General features: G+C 43.7%; 1 protein-coding gene across 2 annotated transcripts in view; it reads right to left on the bottom strand.

The window, feature by feature from the left end:
* Positions 1-14,569: 14,569 nt before the first annotated feature.
* Positions 14,570-22,398, bottom strand: part of lhx3 (LIM homeobox 3) — a 158,178-nt gene continuing 150,349 nt past the window's right edge. For both annotated transcript variants that reach the window (XM_041194123.1, XM_041194126.1), the window contains 2 exons: positions 16,847-17,018; positions 14,570-14,985 (listed from right to left, as the gene is read on the bottom strand). In XM_041194123.1, coding sequence (XP_041050057.1) covers positions 14,570-14,985; positions 16,847-17,018 — 588 coding nt within the window. The remainder of the gene's footprint in view (positions 14,986-16,846; positions 17,019-22,398) is intronic.

The following is a 22,398-nucleotide window of genomic DNA, read 5'->3' as shown; positions in this document are numbered from 1 at the left end:
AGTTGCCCTTGAGAAGGTGGTGGTGAGCTGCCTTCTTGAACCGCTGCAGTCCATGTGGTGTAGGTACACCCACAGTGCTGTTAGGGAGGGAGTTCCAGGATTTTGACCCAGCCACAGTGAAGAAACGATGATATATTTCCAAGTCAGGATGGTGTGTGGATTGAAAGGGAACTTCCAGGTGGTGGTGTTCCCATGTGTCTGCTGCCTTTGTCCTTCTCAATGGTAGAAGTTGTGGGTTTGGAAGGTGCTGCCTAAGGAGCCTTGGTGAGTTCCTGCAGTGCATCTTGCAGATGGTACACACTGCTGCTACTGTGCGTCAGTGGTGGAGGGAGTGAATGTTTGTGGATGCCACAGAACCACCCAACCCTGCTTGAAAATGATCTTCATTCTTCTGTTTATACATTGACTCATTCAAGAATGTAACATTGGAATTGCCATACAACCAAGCGGGCTGTTTTGTCCTGGATGGTCAAGCTTCTTGAGTGTTGTGAGAGCTGTGCTCATCCAGGCAAGTGGGGAGTATTCCATCACACTCCTGACTTGTGCCTTGTAGATGGTGGACAGGTTTTGAGGAGTCAGGAGGTGAGTTACTTGCTGCAGGATCCCTAGCCTCTGACCTGCTCTTGTAGCCACAGTATATATATATATATATATATATATATATATATATGGCTAGTCTAGTTCAGCTTCTGGTCAATGGTAACCCCTAGGTATTTGATAGTGGGCGATTCAGTGATGGTAATGCCATTGAATGTCAAGGGGTGATGATCAGATTCTTTCTTGCTGGAGATGGTCATTGCCTGGCACTTATATGGTGTGAATGTTACTTTCCACTTGTCAATCCAAGCCTGGATATTGTCCAGGTCTTTCTGCATTTGGACATGGACTGCTTCAGTATCTGAGGAGATGCAAACAGTGCTGAACATTGTGCAATCATCAGCGAACATCCCCATTTCTCACCTTATGGTGGAAGGAAGGTCATTGATGAAGCAGCTGAAGATGGTTGGGCCTAGGACACTACCCTGAGGAACTCCTGCAAGGATGGAGCTGAGATGACTCACCTCCAACAACCACAACCATCCTCCTTTGTGCTAGGTATGAGTCCATCCAATGGAGAGTTTCCCCCTTGATTCCCATTGGCTCCAGTTTTGCTAGGGCTCCTTGATACCACATGCTGTTAAATTCAGCCTTGATGTCAAGGGCAGTTACTCTCACCTCAGGAGTTCAGCTCTTTTGCCCATGTTTGAACCAAGACTGTAATTAGGTCAGGAGCTGAGTGGCCCTGGCAGAACCAAACTGGGCATCATTGAGCAGGTTATTGCTAAGCAAGTGCCATGTGGTAGCCGTGTTGATGACTCCTTCCATTACTTTACTGATGATGGAGAGTAGACTGATAATTGGCTGAGTTAGATTTGAGCTGCTTTTTGTGTACAGGACATACCTGGACTATCTTCCACTTAGCCAGGTAGATACCAGTGTTGTAGCTGTACTGGAATAGCTTGGCTAGGGGTGTGGCAAGTTCTGGACCACAAGTCTTCAGTACTATTGCCGGAATATTGTCAGGGCCTGTAGTAATCTGAGGTGCAATACACCTTTAAGAGAATGTGAGCAGATTGACCACGTGACTGTATTTCCCAATTGCCGTGTACCAGAGGCTAAAATGTTAATCGGTAGTTTAAAATAAGGTCTGGTTGGAGAAGCACACATTGTGTTAGTACTCTGCTACTTGTGTAAATAAACAGCATGTGCTTCATCTTATATTGGTCTCTGCGTCTGCAGAGATTATTTACCAACTCACTCACTGGTATATAGGTGTTCACTGAGCAGAGCGACCCGACAGAAGGACCATAACAATTGGCGAAATACAATGAGTTGAGGGCACCAAGGAAAGTCACAAAAATTCCACTGAAGTGAATCAGCCGTGCCTTGCAGGCTGATTGTAAGTATGGCCCTCACCATAGTCGTTGAAGTTACCTCCCTCGAGTGTGCTACAGTTTGGCCATATCAAACCGTTTGATCAGACCACCAACGGCTGTTCACATTATATCGAATGCCTTGCGTTCTTCTTTTTATAGACTCATGTACCCATAGATACGTACTATGCAGAAGGAGGCCATTCAGCCCATTGTGTCCATGCCGGTCAACAAGGATCTGACTACACTAATCCCATATTCCAATGCTTGACCTATGGCCCTGGTGGCTATGGCAATGCAAGTGAATATCTAAATACTTCTTAAATGTAATGAGAGTTTCTGACTCAACACTCTTTCAGTTCCAGACTCCCACCACCCTCTAGGTGAAACAATTTCTCCTCAATTCCCCTCTTAGCCTTCTACTTCTTACCTTAACTCTATGCCCCCAGTTATTGACTCCCTTACTAAAGGAAAAAGTGCCTTCCTATCCACCCTATCTATGCCCCTCATAATCTTATACACCTATATCAGGTCCTCTCTCAATCTTCGCTGCTCCAAGGAAAACAACCCCAGCCTATCCAAACTTTTCTCATAACTCAGTCTCTCCAACCCAGGCAGCATCCTCGTAAATCTCCTCTGCACCCTCTCCAGTGCAATTACATGCTTCTTATAATGTGGTGACCAGAACTGCACGTAGTACTCCAGTTGTGGCCTAACTAGAGTTTTGTACATTTCCAGCATAACCTCCCTGCTCTTGTATTCTATGCCTTGGCTAATAAAGGCAAGTATCCCATATGCCTTCTTAGCCGCCTTATCTACCTGCCCTGCTACCTTCAGGGATCTGTGGATACGCACACCAAGGTCCCTCTGATCTTCAGTACTTTCCAAGGTCCCACCATTCACAGTGTAATCCCTTGCCTTGTTAGCCCTCCCCAAGTGCATTACTTCACACTTTTCTGGGTTGAAGTCCATTTGCCACTGCTCTGCTCACCTGACCAGTCTATTGTTATCCTCTTGCAGTTTATGGCTCTCCTCCTCACTATTTACCACCCTACCAATTTCATGTTATCCATGAACTTCTTGATCAAATCCCCTACATTTAAGTCCAGATCATTTATGTGCACCACAAACAGCAAAGGCCCCAGCACTGAGCCCTGCAGAACCCCAATGGAAACAAACTTCAAGTCACAGAAACATCCCTCGACCATCACCCCCTGCTTCCTGCTTCTCAGCCAATTTTGGATCCAATGTGCCACTTTGCCTTGGATCCCATGGGGTGTTACTTTCTTGACCAGTCTGCCATGAGGAACCTTAGCAAAAGCTTTGCTGAAGTCCATGCAGACCACATCAAATGCAATACCCTCATCAACACTCCTGGTTACCTCCTCAAAAAATGTGATCAAATTTGTCAAACACGACCTTCCCTGAAAAATCCATGCTGACTATCCATGATTAATCTGTGCCTCTCCAAGTGCAGATATATTCTCTCCCTCAGAATTCTTTCTAATAACTTCCCCACCACCGAGGTTAGACTGACTGACCTGTAATATCCTGGTCTATCCGTTCCTCCCTTTTTTAATAATGGGACAAAGTTAGCAGTCCAATAATTTTGGCCAATGACACATCGAGAGAGAAGAAGAGGCAGGGGATCCTCTTATCGACATGTGGCAGTAAAACATACAGCCTAATTCATAGTCTAACAGTGCCCAACGCCCCAGGTTCCAAGAGCTTTGATGAGTTGGTAAACCTTATGAAAAATCATTTTCAGCTGAAATCCTTGGTAATAACGCAGCATTTTAAATTTAATTTGAGGTGTCGCGCCCCTGGAGAGACAGTCGCTTGCTAAGTAGCACCCTTAAAACAACTGACAGAGCACTGTGAGTTCAGGACATCGATTAATGACATGTTAAGAGACCAATTAGTATATGGGATTAACGAAGGCGTCATTCAAAAAAGGTTGCTCTCAGAAACAAATTTAGACTTCGGCAAGGCACTAGAGTTGGCACTCGCAATGGAAAGCACAGTCAGAGATTCAGAAGCAATCAAGGGAGCACAAAATGTCCCGTCCATTGTGTCGGGAGGGAAGCACCAGTTAGAAATGGTGCAGAAACACAGGGCTCTGAGGAAAGGTGGGAAACAGACCAGCAAAAAGCACTGGTTTAACAGAGAAAACCCACATTAATAACGGCAGAAGTGGACGCAGACAGCCTGAAACTGAACGACAATTTTAAAGAATCGAATGTTTCTACTGCCGTCGTAATGGGCACGTTATGCAATATTGTAAAGATAGATTGAGACGAAACTTAAAACAAAAAGGTAGCAATCGTGAAATCCACATAATAGAAGAACCAGAAGAAACAGAGTCAAATATTTACTCAATACACAACTTAAAAATGGGTAAAACAGAGCCAATCTATGTGACAGTGGAAGTCAATGGGAAACCCATTGAAATGGAGGTGGATACAGGGGCATCCACGACAGTTATAAGGGAACATATGTTCATAAAACTGAATGGAGGAGACCACTCACTAAATGTGGAAAATTCAGGTGCTAAATTAAAGACACATACTGGTGAAGACATACGAGTAAGTGGTATATGCAAGGTTCCAGTACAGTATGGAAGCCAGTCTGTTAATTTACCCTGATGGTGGTTGCAGGGGAGGGTCCAAGTCTACATGGCCGGAACTGGCTTAAGGAAATAAAGTCGGAGTGGGCCAAGATTTTTCAACTCAGAATGAAAGATTTGCAATTATTATTATGGAAATATGTTTCCATTTTCAGGGAAGAGCTCGGGAAGATTCAGGGGCTGCAAGCTCAAATCCACATGGATCCTGGGGCAACCCCCAGATTCTTGAAGGCAAGGCCAGTCCCCTATGCATTGAGAGAAAGTCGATGTTGAATTAGACAGGCTGCAAAGGTTGGGAGTCTTACAACTTGTACAATTTTCTGAATGGGCAGAGTCCATAGTTCCAGTACTAAAGCCTGACCAGACTGTGTGAATATGCAGGGACTACAAGTTGACCGTTAACAAAGTGACCAGACTAGACAGGCATCCTATACTGAAAACTGATGAATTGTACTCCAAGCTGGCAGGGGGAACCACATATACGAAACTCGACATGAGCCATGCTTACCAGCAAGTCGAGCTAGAAAAGGCCACTTGGGATTTTGTGACTATCAACACACATAGGGGGTTATACCAATATACCAGGTTACCTTTCGGAGTCTCATCAGCTTGTGCCATTTTCCAACAGACTATGGCGAATTTACTCCAAGGTCTACCCCATGTGGTGGATTATCTCAATGATGTCCTAGTAACAGGACTAACTGATGAAGAACACCTGACTAACCTGGAATAGGTATTGAAGTGTTTTTCATAAGCCAGAGTACGTTTGAAATGAGAAAAATGTACCTTCCAAGCAAAAGAAGTGGTTTACCTGAGTCATAGGGTTGACTCGCAGGGCCCCACCCAGTAGAAGACAAGGTGAGAGCTATTCGTGAGGCCCCAGTGCCAAAAAACGCCATAGAACTCAAGTCCTTCTTGGGAATGATTAACTATTTTGGCCGTATGCTCCCAAATTTGTCAACAGTACTGGCTCCATTATATGGTTTACTCAAGCTCCACAACAAGATGTTTTTACGACAGTAAAGCAGTTGCTACAATCGTTGGCCCTGTTGGTACATTTTGACCCGAGGAAATAATTAATTTTAACCCGCGATGCATCCCCTTACAGAGTAGGGGCAGTACTCTCCCACCAGATGGCGAGTGGCTCCAAACAACCCTTTGGTCATATCTCAAGAACACTCAGTGTTGCAGCAGGAAGGTACTCACAAATAGAGAAAGAAGGCTTATACATTGTACTTGGCATGAAGAAGTTCCACCAATACATCCATGGTCGCCATTTTATCATTGTATCTGACTACAAGCCACTACTAGACTTGTTTGAGAAAGAAAAGACAATATCCTCAATTGCCTCGGCACGCATCCAAAGGTGGGCACTGATTCTAGCTGCTTATGAAATTACTTTTATCCACCAGCCGGGAAGGCAGGTTGCAAATGCCAATGCACTGAGCTGTGAATGTCCCAATTCCCGAAGAGCCTGTCTTGTTATTAAACTTTCTGGATTCATCACCAGTGAATGCCAAATAGACCAGAGAGTTTTGTCTCACATAAGGGAACAAGTCTTGCAGGGCTGGTCTAACCAGCCAAAGTTGGACGAAATGAAGCCCTATTTTAACAGGACATACAAGCTCACCTGCCAGGGCGGCATCTTGCAGTGGGGAGCGAGACTCATTGTGCCTCCGAGAGGGAGACAGCCATTATTGACCGAGTTGCACGGTATTCACCCCAGCGTCTCTAGAATGAAAATATTGGTGCGCAGCTACTTATGGTGACCAGGGATAGACACAGAAATCGGAAACTTGGTCAAGAGCTGCATGCAGTGCCAACAGGTACAGAAGTTGACCCCTTCTTCTCTATTGCGTACCTGGGAATGGCCAGGAAGGCCATGGGTCCACCTCTATGTTTGCTATGTGGGGCCTTTTTTGGCCACAATGTGCCTCTTGATTATAGACACTTACTTGAAGTGGATGGATGTATATGAGGAGAGATCACTTACATCTCCACCACCATAGACAGACTGTGTCAGAGTTTTGCAATACATGGGTTACCAGAGATAATAGTGTCTGATAATGGAATAGCATTCACCAGCAGGGAGTTCCAAAGATTCACAAGTCTCAATGACTTAACACATATTAAGACCTCACCATACCAACTTGCAACTAATAGTTTAGCCAAGAGGCCAGTATCAGACCTTCAAGTCCAGAATGAAAAAACTGGATGGAGACTCTTTTGCAACAAGATTATCACGTTTACTACTCAGCTATAGGACTACGCCCCACATGACCACTGATATTGCCCCCGTAGGGTTACTGATGTAGAGGCTTCTCAGGACACATTTGAGTCTCATGAGGCTGAATTTAGGTGGGAGGGTAGAGAGAGGCCCAGAAAAATGGACATGATTACCACAGTCATGAAAGGAACTTCACTGTCGGAGATGCAGTTTTTGCAAAGAACTTTGGAGATGGGCTCAAATGGCTATCAGGTGAAGTCAGTGCAGTGACAGGATCCCTGTCCTTTCACATATCAATTGAAAGTCGGATAATTAGGAGACTCGTAGATCACCTCAGGAAATGGGAAACAGAATCTAGACAGAATGCGCAAAGCTTTCCCATTGGAGTCTACATGTTAAAGGAACTATCCTTGGTTTGGAAGTGACTGAAGGATCCATTGAGCCTGAAAGAGTCAAAGAAACAAACTTACAGGTTCCTACTGGAGAGCCTAGTGGACAGATGACTCTTGAGAGGGAAGCCTCGGATAAACCATCTGAAGTCTTAGAACTATGATGTTCGACACATTTGAAGAAACCTCAAGAAAGACTGAATTTGTAAATAGTTTATTTATGTAAATAGTTGATCTATTGAAAAGAGTGTATGTTGTACTTTTGAGTAAAGGGGGAGGGATGTGGTAATCTGAGATGCAATACCCCTTTAAGAGAATGTGAGCAGATTGACCACGTGACTGTATTACCCAATTGCTGTGTAGCACAGGCTACAATGTTAATCAGTAGTTTAGAATAGGGTCTGATTGGAGAAGTACATATGTGTTAATGCCCTGTTACTTGTATAAATAAACAGCATGTGCATCATCTTACATTGGTCTCAGCATCTGCAGTATATTGTTCACCGGTAGGTAGATGAGCAGCCGTGTTCGCTGAGCAAAGCGACCCGACAGAAGGAATGTAACAGGGCCCATAGCCTTTGCACTATCCAGTGCCTTCAGCCGTTTCTTGATATCAAGTGGAGTGAATTGAATTGGCTGAAGACTGGCATCTGGGGACCTCTGGAGGAGGCTGAGATGGATCACCCACTTGGCACTCCTGGCTGAAGATTGTAGCAAATACTTCAGCCTTACCTTTTGCACTGATGTACTGGGCTCCCCCATCATTGAGATTGGGGATATTTGTGGCGCCTCTTTCTCCAGTGAGTTTTATTGTCCATCACCATTCACAACTGGATGTGGCAGGACTGCAGAGCTTAGATCTGATCCATTGGTTGTGGGATCCTTTTCCTTCATCTATCAATTGCTGCTCTGCTGTTTGGCACACAAGTAGTCCTGTGTTATAGCCTCTCCAGGTTGACACCTCATTTTTAGGTATACCTGGTGCTGTTCCTGGCATGCCCTCCTGCACTCTTCATTGAACCAGGGTTGATCCGCTGGCTTGATGGCAATGGTAGAGTGTGGGAAATGCCAGGCCATGAGGCTACAGATTGTGTTCGAGTACAATTCTGCTGCTGATGGCCCACAGTGCCTCATGGATGCCCAGTTTTGAGTTGCTAAATCTGTTCAAAATCTATCCCATTTAGCACGGTGGTAGTGCCATGATGGAGGGTATCCTCAATGTGAAGGCAGGACTTTGTCTCCACAATGACTGTGCAGTGGTCACTCCTATCGATACTGTCATGGACAGATGCACCTGCAGCAGGTAGATTGGTGAGGATGAGGTGAAGAATGTTTTTCCCTCTTGTTGGTTCTCTCGCCACCTGCTGCAGACCCAGTCTAGCAGTTATGTCATTTAGGACTCGGCCAGCTCGGTCAGTAGTGGTACTACCGAGCCACTCTTAGTGATGGACATTGAATTCCCCCACCCAAAGTACATTTTGCACCTTTGCCATCCTCAGTGCTTCCTCCAAGTGATGTTCAACATGGAGGAGCACTGATTCATCAGTTGAGGGTGGGCGGTATGTGGTAACTAGCAGGAGGTTTCCTTGCACATACTTGACCTGATGCTATGAGGCTTCATGGGATCAGGAGTTGATGTGGAGGACTCCCAGGGCAATTCCCTCCCTACTGTATACCACTGTGCCACCTCTGCAGAATCTGTCCTGCTGGTGGAACAAGACACTGGGCCCCAGATGTTAGTAAGGAGGACTTTACAGGGTCAACAGGGCTGCAATTGCCATTGTTGTTTTCGGTGCCTAGGTTGATGTCAGGTGGTCCATCCACTTTCATTCCTTTTTTGAGGCTTTGTAGTGGCTTGATACAACTGAGTGACTTGCTAGACCACTTCAGAGGGCAAGAGTCAACCATATTGCTGTGGGTCTGGAGTCACATGTAAGCCAGACCGGTTAAGGATGGCAGATTTCCTTCCCTAAAGGGCATTATTGAACCAGATGAGTTTTTATGACAATCAACAATGGTTTCATGGTCTTCACTAGACTTTTAATTCCAGGTTTTTATTGAATTCAAATTTCACCATCTGCCATGGGATTTCCCAGAGCATTTCCCTGGGTCTCTGGTTTACTTGTCCAGCAACAATACCACTATGCCATCGCCATGAAGGGGATGACAGAATAAACACTAAGAGGTGGTTTCCCCTGGCTGGAGAATCTAGAACAAGGTTTCAAGATAAGGAGCCAATAATTTAGAACTGAGATGAAGAGAAATTTCTTCATTCAAAGGGTTGTAAATCTTTAGAATTCTCTACCCCAGAGGGTTGTAGGTGTGCCATCATTGAATGGGTGGGGAAGGGAGGTCAGAGTGACTTGCCCTTAACATAAAGGCAACATTTAACTGAGTGTGGTATCAAGGAACCATGGTAAAATTGAAGTGAGTGGGAATTGGGGAAAACTCTCCACTGGCTGGGGTCATACCTAGCACAAAGGAAGATGATTGTGGTTGTTGGAGGCCAATTATTCATCACTGCAGGAGTTCCTCAGGGTCGTATCCTAGGCACAACTATCCTCAGCTACTTATTCAATGACCTTCCTTTCATCATAAAGTCAGAAGTGGGGACGTTAGCTGAGGATGTACAATGTTAAGCACCATTCACGACTCCTCTGATAATTGAAGCTGTTTGTGTTCATATGCAGAAAGACCTGGACAATATTCAGGCTTCAACTGATAAGTGGCAAGTAGCATGTGCGCCACACAAGTGTCAGGCAATGACTACCTCCAACAAGATAGAATCTAACCATCTTCCCTTGACATTCAATGGCATTACCATCGCTGAACCCCCCACTATCAACATCCTGGAGGTGACCATTGAGCAGAAACTGAACTGGACCAGCCATATAAATATTGTGACTACAAGAACAGATCAGAGATTGAGAATTCTGAGGCTAGTAACTCACCTCCTGACTCCCCAAAGCCTTTCCACGATCTGCAAGGCACAAGTTAGGAATATGATAGAATATTCTCCACTTGCCTACATAAACACTCAAGAAGCTGAACACCATCCTGGACAAAGCACCCCATCCACCACCTTCAACATTCATTCACTCTACCACTGATGAACAGTGGCAGCAGTGTGTGCCATTTACAAGATACACAGTAGCAACTCACCAAGGCTCCTTCAATAGCGCCTTCCAAACAGCAACCTCTACCATCTAGAAGGACAAGGGCTCAGGCACATAGGAACAAGCTCCCCTTCAAGCCACACATCATCCTGACTTGGAACTATATCGCCGTTCCTTGCCTGTCGCTGTGTCAAAATCCTGGAACTCCCTTCCAAACAGCACTGTGGAAGTGCCCGCACCAGATTGACTGCAATGGTTCAAGGTGGCAGATCATCACCACCTTCTCAAGGGCAATTAGGGATGGGGCCTTGCCAACAATACCCACAATCCAATGAAAGAATAATTTTTTTTAAAAAGGTTGAGAAAGGGAGATTTTTGGAAAAATGAAATCGAGGCTGAAGATCAGCCATGGTTGTATTGAATGATGGAGCAGGCTGGATCGTCTGTATAATCTTCTCCTGCCCACTGATACAAAATCAACACCACAATGGGGCTACAGCATTGGAATACAATAGTAGTTTGAAATATGAGATAAGTGTGGCATGTTCTTCTGTTTCTAAGATTATCAGACCCAAACCCAAATCTGAATTCACACTACCTTGACCTTACATCCTGCTAATGCGAAATGTTTACTTTTACCATTGTTTCGAATAATTTGGTCTTGTTTTAGGCAACTACCCTGACTGGAAACTGGTCGCAAACCTTCCCAAAAGCTAGGCTCCTAATTTCAAGTCTCACTCATTTCCTGTAAATCCCTTATGCCTTCCATTATACAGCACCATCTTGATATAACACACCTCCACAATTATCTCACCTCCCCCACCCCCGCTTCCCTAACCCCCCAACATCACAAACCTCCTTAAAACCTACTTGGATTACAGCTTTGGGGGGGCAGTGGCATAGTAGTAGTATTGTCACAGAACTAGTATTCCAGAGACCCACGGTAATGCCACCCAGGTTCAAATCCCACCGCAACAGATAATGAAAATTCAATTCAATAAAAATCTGCAATTTAAAGTCTGATGATGACACAAAACCATTGCTGATTGTCATAAAAGTTTATCTGGTTCACTAATGTCCTTCCTTTAGGGAAGGGAATCTGCTGCCCTTACTTGGCCTGGCCTACATGTGACCCCAAACCCACAGCCTTCTGAACAACAGTAATTGGGGATGGGCAATAAATGCTGGCTTAGCCAGTGATGCCCATGTCCCATGAATGAATTAAAAGAAAACCTTCTTTTACTCATTCTTGGGAGAAGGTTAAGGAGAGATTTGATGGAGATTAATGAAATTATGAGGCATTTTGTTAGAGTTAATAAGGAGAACCTGCTTCCACTGAGGTTTGGTAACCAGAGGTCAAAGTCTTAAGATAACTGGCAAGAGACCCAGAGGGGAGAGAGGAGCTTTCTGTAAATACAATGAGTTATGATCTGCAATCAGCTGCCTGAAAGGATAGTGAAAGGAGCTTCAATTGTAAGTTTCAAAAAGGAATTGCATATATAGTTGAAAAGGAAAAATAAATACTGGACCATGAGGAAAGAGCATGGGAGTGAGTCTTTCAAAGGGCCAGCACAGGTACAACGGACTGAATGACCTCCTTCTGTTCCCCGAGTCTATGATTCTTTAATCACTCTGAGTAGTTTGGTGGCATTTTGTAGCTTTACATGTGCTATATATAAATTGAGGTGATAAGCTGTAACAGTGTTCTTGGCTCACCGCATGTTGGGTTACTGATACCAAATGCTGCCACAACTCCCAGTGTGATCCAGATTACCTTGATCTGACATAGCAGTAAAAGGGCAGTCATCCTCTGACATAAGATCTGCATTGTAAACACGGAATTTGATTCATCAAACTCATTCCAAAGAGAACAAAGCCTCTGATCATCCAAGTGCAGGATTGTGACGAGCAAGGAATTATCCTAAAAAGGCTCCATTATATGCTGCAAGATCATCTCGACCCTGAAACGTTAACTCTGTTTTTCTCTCCACAGACGCTGTCTGACTTGGCTGAGTGTTTCCAGCAATTTCTGTTTTTATTCCAGATTTCCAGCATCTGCAGTAATTTGTTTTTCATTATATTATCTCCAGTTACCACTGGGTTATCAGCACCAGACAAAACACTGGTCTCTACACATACCATGTTACTTTAGCTGATAAATTTATTAAAGATTTGTCTTACTGATCATTCAGAAAGAATAAATAAAAGACAATAAAACATTTACACGTGACCTATAATAACTTCCATATCCAATTTGTATATGTAAAACACCTTACACATTATAACTTTCGCTGACAAAATGCTGTATCAACTACTGTGAAACCCAGAAAGTCAAGTAGTGAGGTTCAAAGAAGAAGTGAGTCCGCCCTTTTTTTTTTGCATTTTTTTGAAGTATTTTTTTCTCTAAAATCGCAACACTATTTTTGATCCTAAAAATACCACTAAAGAGACCGCTTTCCTTTATCCACAATAAAAATACACTTTACAGAAATACGGGTCGTTTTCCTTCCCAGCCGGTTGGGGGGGGGGGGGGGGGGGGGGGGGGGGGGGGGGGGCGGGGGGGGGCATGAGAGGAAGGTGGGGCGAGGGAAGTGGGGGGAGAATGGATATTTGGCAACAAACAGACATTGCAAAGTGCAATTGGTAAATAAACATCACTCCAAAAAAAAAAAATGACACAAGCTTAGAAATTACTGTTGGCCACGATTAACACATTTACACAGCGCACCACCCCCTCCTGTTTTAGGGCAGGCATTGAGCTGTCTTTGAATGGGCAAAAGAAAGAGCTTGCATTTATACAGTGCCACTCACAGCCTCGGGATGTCCCAGGGCACTTTACAGCCAAACAGGGGCTTTTGAAGCATAAGTCATTGTTGTAATGTAGGGAAACGTGGCAGCCGATGTGCGCACAGCAAGATCCCACAAACAGGGATGACTTACTTATACAATATATACTTCCTGGATTATTGTACCCATTAACCATCACCTGCCACTGATAATATGCCAACAGTAACTTCGAGGCTACTAAAGAGAGTGAAAATATATATGATAGATTATGGACTATATCAGGCGTTTTAACATTCAGAGAATTTCCTAATACACCGCGCTGTTCTGTTCAGTAACTGTTCAGAGACATTTTCTTAAATAATCACATTCATTCGTATAATTAATGCTAAGAGTTCCATCACTGTGATGCGTTGAAGTGTACAACATGATCACAGGTTCCAAGTAACTATGGACTTTAAGATTCATACACACACGCACAGCATAAGACAGGAGGGGATCACCTCGGTTGCAATGTGTGTTGCTTGGCAACTTAACAGCAAAATAATAATTAACACGTGTTCTGACAAAAATCATCGACCTGAAACGTTAACTCTGTTTCTCTCTTCAGACGCTGCCTGGTCTGCTGAGTATTTCAAGCATTTTCTGTTCTTATTTCATATTGAACAGCGTCTGTTAAAATCTTCCATAAGAGTTCAACACGTTGCCACACAGAAACATTTTTTTAAAATAAGAAGCAAAAGTGGGGTGAAAGTTGCAATGATCGTGTTACTAAGGGACATTCATAAAGTTTTCTTTGTTGATAAAGGTACAATCCTGGACTTCTGAGTTCCTGGCTGATGCCTAATTGTTTCATTTTGCCCTGGCGGACGGAAAGGGACTGATTTTAAGATGGTGTGTGTGTGTGTGTGTGTGTTTTTGTCTTTGTGTGTAGGGTGTGTGTGTGAATGAGATATGTGTGTGTGTGTGTGTGTGTGTATAGGGTGTGTGTGTATGTTTTTGTGTGTAGGGGATGTGTGTGTGTGTGTGTGTGTGTGTGTGTATAGAATGTGTGTGTGTTTGTGTATGTAGGGTGTGTGTGTCCGTATTTGTGTGTGAGAGTGTGTGTGTGTGTTTGTATGTGTAGGGTGTGTGTGTTTTTGTGTAGGGTGTGTATGTGTATTTGTGTGTGAGTGTGCGTGTGTGTGTGTGTTTGTGTGAGTAGGGTGTGTGTTTGTATGTGTAGGGTGTGTGTGTGTATTTGTGTGTGAGAGTGTGCATGTGTGTGTGTGTGTTTGTGTGTGAGTAGGGTGTGTGTTTGTATGTGTAGGGTGTGTGTGTTTGTGTAGGGTGTGTGTGTGTATTTGTGTGTGAGAGTGTGCGTGTGTGTGTGCGCGTGTGTGTGTGTGTGTGTGTGTTTAAGGAGAGAGAGAGACTGTGTGTGTAGGGGCGTGTACATGTGTGTATGTGTCTGTGTGCGTGTGTTTAAGGAGAAAGAGAGAGAGAGAGAGTGTGCGTGTGCATGGGTGTGTGTGTTAAAATTGTGCGTGTTCCACCTCGTCCAACCAGGATGCAGGACTGGCCGGGAAATCGGGATATCCTCCGCTGCTGTCTGTCGAGAGATCCGAACTGGGTCCATTTGCTCCTAAGACACGCATGGCCTGGCTCATACCTTGTCCTCCTCCTTGAGCCAGGATCCCCAAGCCAGTGTCCTGGTACACAAGGCTGGACATAAGGGGCGGATGAGACGGGATGGCTTGCAGAGAAGCTGGTGACTGAGGGATACCGTAAGGACTGTTGGATCTCAGGTCGTGGTATTGGTCCTGGGAGAGCACACCGTCGATTGAGAAGCCTCCGTTGCTCGCAGTCTGTCTGCCCAGGCCTGGAGAGGTGTCATTCATACTTCTGTACATCCCATTCGGATGGCCCATGTCCGACATTGAATGTTCATCTATATGTAAGAACAACAATTACACATTAAAATCCAACAAGCCAAGGAAGAGAGTTACTTGTGGGAGGGAGCAAGTTCACCCAGACACCAGATATTGACAAATGCCAAAAGAGACCTAATCTCCTTGTGAACCACATGCTCGAATGCATCTTTGGTGATGCTTTCTGCCTGGGGGGCTCTAACTAGCACCGGTTTATAAGCTCCCCGCTGGAGATCCACACCCACCCATGCATCTTCTGATGCTCCAGCAAAGCTGGCCAGGTACGTCATATGGGACAAGGCAGAAGCAGTGATCCTGGCACACCAGTTCCCAGTAAAACTGTACAACAATACATTGAGGAAAACACTCAACCGAGGTAAATCTCCATTCTAACCCACTCCAGAAAGTCATCTTTCATCAGAACTGATAAAAGTTCATCAACCTGAAATGTTAACTCTGTTTCTTTCTTCACAGATGCTGCCATTTCCAGGATTTTCTGTTTTTATTTCGGGTTACCAGCATTCCCAGTACTTTGCTTTTATTTCCAGATAGACATCTGATACCCAATATCATCACATGACATTTTCAGCACGAAATTATTCCTAAAATATTGTGCACTAATCTAAAAGATCAGCACAAACAATGCTAAATATTTTTCACAATTGAACTATTGTTAAGGCTGTTTTTTGGCACTGTGTGATGAGTAATTTCAATTTAAAGTGACAGTGTCCCTTGTACTTTCAAAGGGGAAGTATTTCCAACTCCATGACCTCTACCACCTTGAAGGACAAGGGCAACAGACACGTGGGAACACCACCACCGGCAAGCTCCCCTCCAAGCCGCACACCATCCTGATTTGGAAATATATGGCCATTCCTTCACTGTCGTTGAGTCAAAATCCTGAAACTCCTTGCTTAACAGCACTGTGGGTGTATCTACACCACATGGACTGCAGCGGTTCAAGAAGGCAACTCACCACCACCTTCTCAAGGGCAGTTAGGGATGGGCAATAATTGCTGGCCTAGCCAGTGACACCCGAATAAAAAAAACTTGAGCACTTTAAAGAATAAGGATAGCTTTTGAAAGGAGAGGCAAGGCAATGTTCCAGCCAAGAGCCGTCCTCTGTTGTGCATTTCCAGCATTTCCCTGCTCAGTTTCCTATTTACTTGCAGAACCCACCCCCCCCCCCCCCCCCCCCCCCCCCCCCCCCCCCCCCCCCACCTCCTCCCCCACCGCTCCCATCCACCGCACAGGAATTCATTGCATGTGAAGCCATTCAGGGTGTTTTTCAGAGATGCAAATCTCTACCAATGCTTGTTTCTTTTGTTAGATTTTCCATCCTTTTATTGCCCATTTGGGAGTAATTTAGAAGGCCATTCACTTCATGGTGCCTGAACCAGCTCTTTGAAAGGGCTATCAAATTGGTTCCACCCTTCCACAACTGCCTTTCACTATAGCCACACAAATCTTCCCTTTTCAAATATATGTATAATTCCCTTTTGCAACTTACTATTGAATCTGCTTCCATCAATGTTTTGCATTTGCTAACAGCTCACTGCATAATGAAAAAATACTAATCTTCTGTCTGGTTCTTTTTTCAATGGCCTTAAATCGGTGTCCTCTGGTTACCACCCCCACTTCCAGTGGAAACAACCTCTCCTTATTCATTCCATAAAAACCCCTCAAAGTCTTGAACACCTGTATTAAATCTCCATTGACCTTCTCAGTTCAAACTAGAACAATCCCAGTTTCTCCAGTCTCTCCACGTATTGGAGATGCTGTTGTTAGAATGGCAGCCCAAAGGTGTTAGTTATTGGATTCATTCATTGTCTGGAGCAATTAAAACTCAGCTCCAACTCACCATGACTATCAGATACCAACCTGTGAAGGACACTTCGGCATCACTGGCCACCCCATCATCTTGGGTGCTGTCCTTGTCTGATTTGGAGCTTGCTCTGGATCGCTTGATGTTCCTGAAATATTGGCCCCATCTTTGTCTCCCAGCGTCTTTTTTCAATCGTTTCTCCTTTGCTCGTCGATTCTGAAACCAAACCTAATGGAGACAAAAGCAAAGGTGTATTTATAACCTCGATGTCAATCATTTTGAACCACCAAACAGTGGTGCATGGTGCCTGTTCCATTGTATAAAATACAAAAGCCAGTATCACGCTTTAAAATTCATTGTTATCTGGATCAATAGTTCAACTGGTGTGGGAATAAGCCTCAAGGTCACCTTGAATGCACCCACCTAAACAAAAGTAATTAGGCAGCTCTGGTTCACGTAATAGCACTCATGTATCTGGGTCAGAGGTTGTCCTCCTCCAGACACTCAAGGGCATAATCTAGGTTCGCAGTCCAGCGCAGTACGAAGGGAGTGTTGCACTGTCGAAGGTGCTGTCTTTCAGATAAGATGTTAATTCAAGGCCCGATCTGCTCTCCCGGGTGGAATACTTTGAAGGGAGGGGGTTCTGCTCAGTCTCCTGGTCAATATTTATCCCTCAACCAATATCACTAAAACACACTATCTGGTTATTATCACATTTCTGTTTGTGGGACCTTGCTGTGTGCAAATTGGCTGCTGCGTTTCTTACTGTGACTACACTTTGAAAGTATTTCATTATTTAAGAAGTGCTTTGGGATGGCCTGATCTCATGAAAGGCACAATATAAATGCAAGTTGCTTCTTTCAACTGTAGTCAGCAGCTTGAGGGAAATCCATACTCTGGCAATATCAGACATCACACCGCCTCATATTTAAAAGCTTAACAACGTTGTCAATATGCTTTGCTTCTCCTGACATATCAGCAGAAGTGGAGGATTTTCCAGTTTGGGGAATGCAAACAGCTGTCCTATCACCTCACAGTGCAATTTGATGGATCACACCATGGGGTAAGAATCATCCTTAGCATCATCATCTTAAACCTCTTTATTCTGAATGAACAGATAATGTCCTATGCCAAAGAAACCTTCATCCTCTCTCACCAAACAGCATTCATATACAATCAATTGTTGCCCACCAAAGTAGCAATACAGGAGACCCACAGCAGCACCAGACCTATATCAAAGCAATCAACTTGTTCATATCGACTGAGAACCGGTATCTCAAGTTTCATTAGCAACTCAGCAACAGGAGTAGGTCATTCATCCCCTCGAGCCTGTTCCACCATTCATGTAGATCCTTGCAGGCCTTTACATCATTAGTAACCCCATGTGCTTAGGTAAGTGCAAATTCTTGGCAGTGTATCTATCTAAATGGATTGAAGGAAGATAGGGCATGATACACTGCTTACTGGCATTGTTCGTGTCAGTTTCTCAGGCAACAGAGGGCATGAATAGTGCATCAAGCTTAGGCATATGGTGCCAGGAACTTCACAAGCAGGGCAAACTCCGCAGTGCTTTGCTGCTTTCAAAATAATTTTTGCCCATGTTTTTTCCGTTATTTTTAATTGCATCTTCTTTGCAAAGGTACCTGGCTGAGTGGATTGTTAGCGCATATATTAGCAAGTTCCTTTCCAAGTCACACACCATGCTGGCAGACCTATCACGGTTTCTTAACTGCTGTTGGGTAAATATCCTGGTGTTCACTTCAAGGAGAAGGCCGACCATTACCTGCTCAAGGCAATTAGGAATGAGCTGCAATTGTGACATTGCCAGTATCGCCCACACCTTGCGGGCAAAAATTTAAGATCTGTATACACTTGTAAAATGACAAGGCATATAGTTCAATGTGAAGATGCCCATGGAAGTTAAATAATTATCCAAATAACCTTCTGCAGGTCTTGCTCCTATTGTTGAGGATGATACTGAGGCCCTTAATTTTCAACCTTTTGCATAGTGTTTAGAGGTGAATGTGGCAAAAATTACATTGTACTACCAGTTTGGCATTGTGTAGAACTTAGATCATTGAGTTATGCCATCAGTTGTGCATGACTGTGCTCAAGTTCCTTGAGGTCAGAATACCAGTGAAATTTTAACCTTAGTAAAGAAACAGTTAAAAAAAAGTTCATAGTAATGGTTTTGCAGGTGTAACACAAATGCTGTGAAACCCAGAACTGGTGTCAAGGTAATCAAGATTGCACTCAGATCAGTGATCTTGTACCCCATTTCAAAAGTAGCATCACATTGAGACAGGAACTGCAGCATAATTCACCTTGAAATGTCTGTAAAAGATGAGCATTATGACAAATTAATATATCATTAGATGCAATATGGGTTCCAACCAGCCACTACCTCACTTATGCTACTTAGCTTGAAATGCAGTTCCCCTATCCAAATGAGTTCTGTGTTCAATTTGAAATGTTTCAAGAGCAGAAGTTGGCCTTTTCACACTCTCTAAACATCTAAGTCAACTTCAAATGGGTTTACAGAACACTCAGGGTATCTAAGACATTGGTGTATAATTTCTAAACTAGACTGGAGTTATGCTCCAAGTGGGATCAAACCAAGTTAACCTGGTTTCAAACCCAGTTGAAAACAAATTTCTCAAATTTTGTAACATTTATAGCATTGCTGAACCCATGTGGCTAAGTGAACACCAGTTCTTCATAGCATCTCTATGTAAACAGAATGGTGGAAAAACGGACCAGGTATACTATTCATTGGCGCTGGGCTTGGCAGCTTTCTCAGACAGCAGTGGGAATGTATAGTGCTTCAAGCATGAGCATGGTGCCAGGAGAACAAAGTCAACAGCACTTTGTTGTTTTCAAAATATTATTTGCCTTCTCTCCCAGCACCTCTCTGAAGCCACTGCAGTGAGAAGGAAAAACAGAAAATGCTGGGAAAACTCAGCAGGTTTGACAGCATCTGTGGAGAGAAAAACAGCTAATGTTTCAAATCTGTATGACCCTTCTTCAGAGCAGTGTTCATTCCCAGTTTAGCAGAAATCCCTTTACTCTAAAGCTGAAGTATAATTCTTCCTTTGGATTGTCAGCATTGCAGTAGTATTGGCTCAACAGCACTTTCTCCCCATTATGAAACTTGCAACCTAAGAGAAAACCATTTTCTCTACACACAAATATTCCTCGAATTGGTCTCTTGCTATCAGATTGGCAATAAATGTAATGAAGCTTCATCTTATTCCTTTCACTCTGAGTAGAAGTTTTATTTTTCAAACAGGAAGCCTAGAGACAGCTTGAGCTGTGACTAACTGCAAAAAAACAAGCGAAAGATTTAACCCATTTAATCAGTATGCAGGGTGTTCAATTACTTGCCATTCAGAAGAAATAGGGTTTCTTTCTTACTATTGGCTATTATTCATGCCGAATCATCAGAATGGTGCAGCTCTTTGAATGTGATGCCATTAGCAGCTTGTGTGCAGTGAGTTTTGAGCCTGATTGCATTGCTGACCTTCAGTGAGCAGTCACTGTAACTAAGCACTTATTTATAGATGTTATTTTCAGAACTGGGTAATTCACCAAAAAAAAACACATGATGAGCAGAAGGGACATTGATCCCATTGTGCTGGCTTCTTTCCATAGGCAATGTACAGTCTCAGGGACATCCTGAGGGGGTGACCTGTTTGAGGTCTTTAAGATTATGAAGAGGTTTAATCTGGTAGATGTGGAGAGCGTGTTTCTATTTGCAGGTGAGACTAGAACTAGGGGATATAGTCACAAATAAATCCAATAGGAAATTCAGGAGAAACGTCTTTACCAGAGAGTGGATAAAATGTGGAACTAGCACAAGGAGTAGGTGAGGAAAATAACATTGGCACATTGAAGGGAAAGCTAGATGAATACATGAGAGAGAAAGGAATAGAAGGTTATGTTGATGGGGTTGGATGATAAAGAGTGGGAGGAAGCTCCTGTGGAAAATAAGTACTGGCATGGACTTGGTGAATGGCCTGTATCTGTTCCATGTAGGCACTTTACAATATCTGGTAACTTTGTGATCCCCATACACCCCTGCACTTGCCAAGGAAAAGTATCTCTCCACAGCCTAACCCCATGATCTGAGCACCAGCCACATAGCCCAAGGTCATGACAGCAGTAATACAATGTAGCCTTGATCAGAAGGGCCAAGACAGTACTGTGGAGTCAGCACATGCCCTAAAATCTGCAAATTCAAATCTATGTTACATACGAACATATGAATTAGGATCAGGAGTCGGCCCTTCAAGCCTGCTCCACCATTCAATAAGATCATGGCTGATCTGACTGTAACTTCAACTCCACATTCCCAACTACCCCCGATAGCCTTTCACCCCCTTTCTTATCAAGATTCTACTTACCTTTGCCTTAAAGATATTCAAAGATTCTGCTTCCACTGCCTTTTGAGAAAGAGAATTCCAAAGACTCTCAACCATCAGAGAAAAAAATTCTCATCTCTGTCCTATATGGGTAACCCCTTATTTTTAAACAGTGGCCCCTAGTTCTAGATTCTCCCACAAGAGGAAACATCCTCTCTACATCGACCCTGTCAAGATCCCTCAGGATCTTACCTGTTTCAATCAAGGCATGTTGCAAGGATTTGCTCCATTGCATTTTGGATAATTCCACAGTTCCTGCAAAATTGGCACCACATTAGGAACTCCTTTCAAAGGGCAACTGCAACCTTTCCTTTATCATTTATACCTATGTCCTCTAGTCTTTCATCCCTAGGATCTGATCAGATGGCTAGCCCAGTGAGCTTGGATAATGGGAAATCTAATCTGTCCATTAACTGAACACTAATGAGACAACCAGGCCCATTGGGACCATAAGCAAGGAACAAAGGCAATGGTCACACTTCTAATGTTATAGGTAAAGCAGTATCATCTAATTACCACTGTAACACCAATAAACATTTTTGAAATCAATACATCAACACCATTTCTGTACATATCGTACACCCCTCAATCCCCTTGCTCCAACATTGGTGGCCCTAGGCTCTGGAATTCCTTCCCTAATTCTCTAATTCTTCTCCATTTTAGACCCTGTTTAAAACATACCTCTTTGACCAAGCTTTTGGTCGCCTATCCTAATATATATCCTTCTTTGGATCAGTGTCAGATTTTGTCTGATTATGCTCCTGTGAAATGCCTTGGGACACCCTACTACTTTAAAAGCGCTATATAAATATAAGTTGTTGCTATTGTGTCTGATGTTATTCCTAACACCTCTTGGCAGATACTGCAAAAGCAATTGCCTAACCCTGCATACAATAACCTGACCTGACACACAATGTCCAAAAGTATTCATGCTGATAGGGTCGGATGAAGTAAGGTGGGTGGAAGCTCCTTTGGAGCACAAACACCAGCGAGGAGCAGTTGGGCTGAATGGTGTGTTTCTTTGCCCAAAATTCAATGTGAAACTGAGTAAGCATAATGACATTCACCACCCATGATGTTATGGAACACTGAACACATTTACTTCAAATTTCTTCCCTGCTATTTGAAATAAATCACTGGACCCCACCATGAATTATAACGCATTGAGCAGTTTGATTCCAATGTGC

This window comes from Carcharodon carcharias, chromosome 8 (genome assembly GCF_017639515.1).
Source record: "Carcharodon carcharias isolate sCarCar2 chromosome 8, sCarCar2.pri, whole genome shotgun sequence".
In the NCBI taxonomy this organism is placed as follows: domain Eukaryota; kingdom Metazoa; phylum Chordata; class Chondrichthyes; order Lamniformes; family Lamnidae; genus Carcharodon; species Carcharodon carcharias.
Note: the sequence above shows the minus strand (reverse complement) of the source record. Positions and strands in the feature narration are given on the sequence as shown.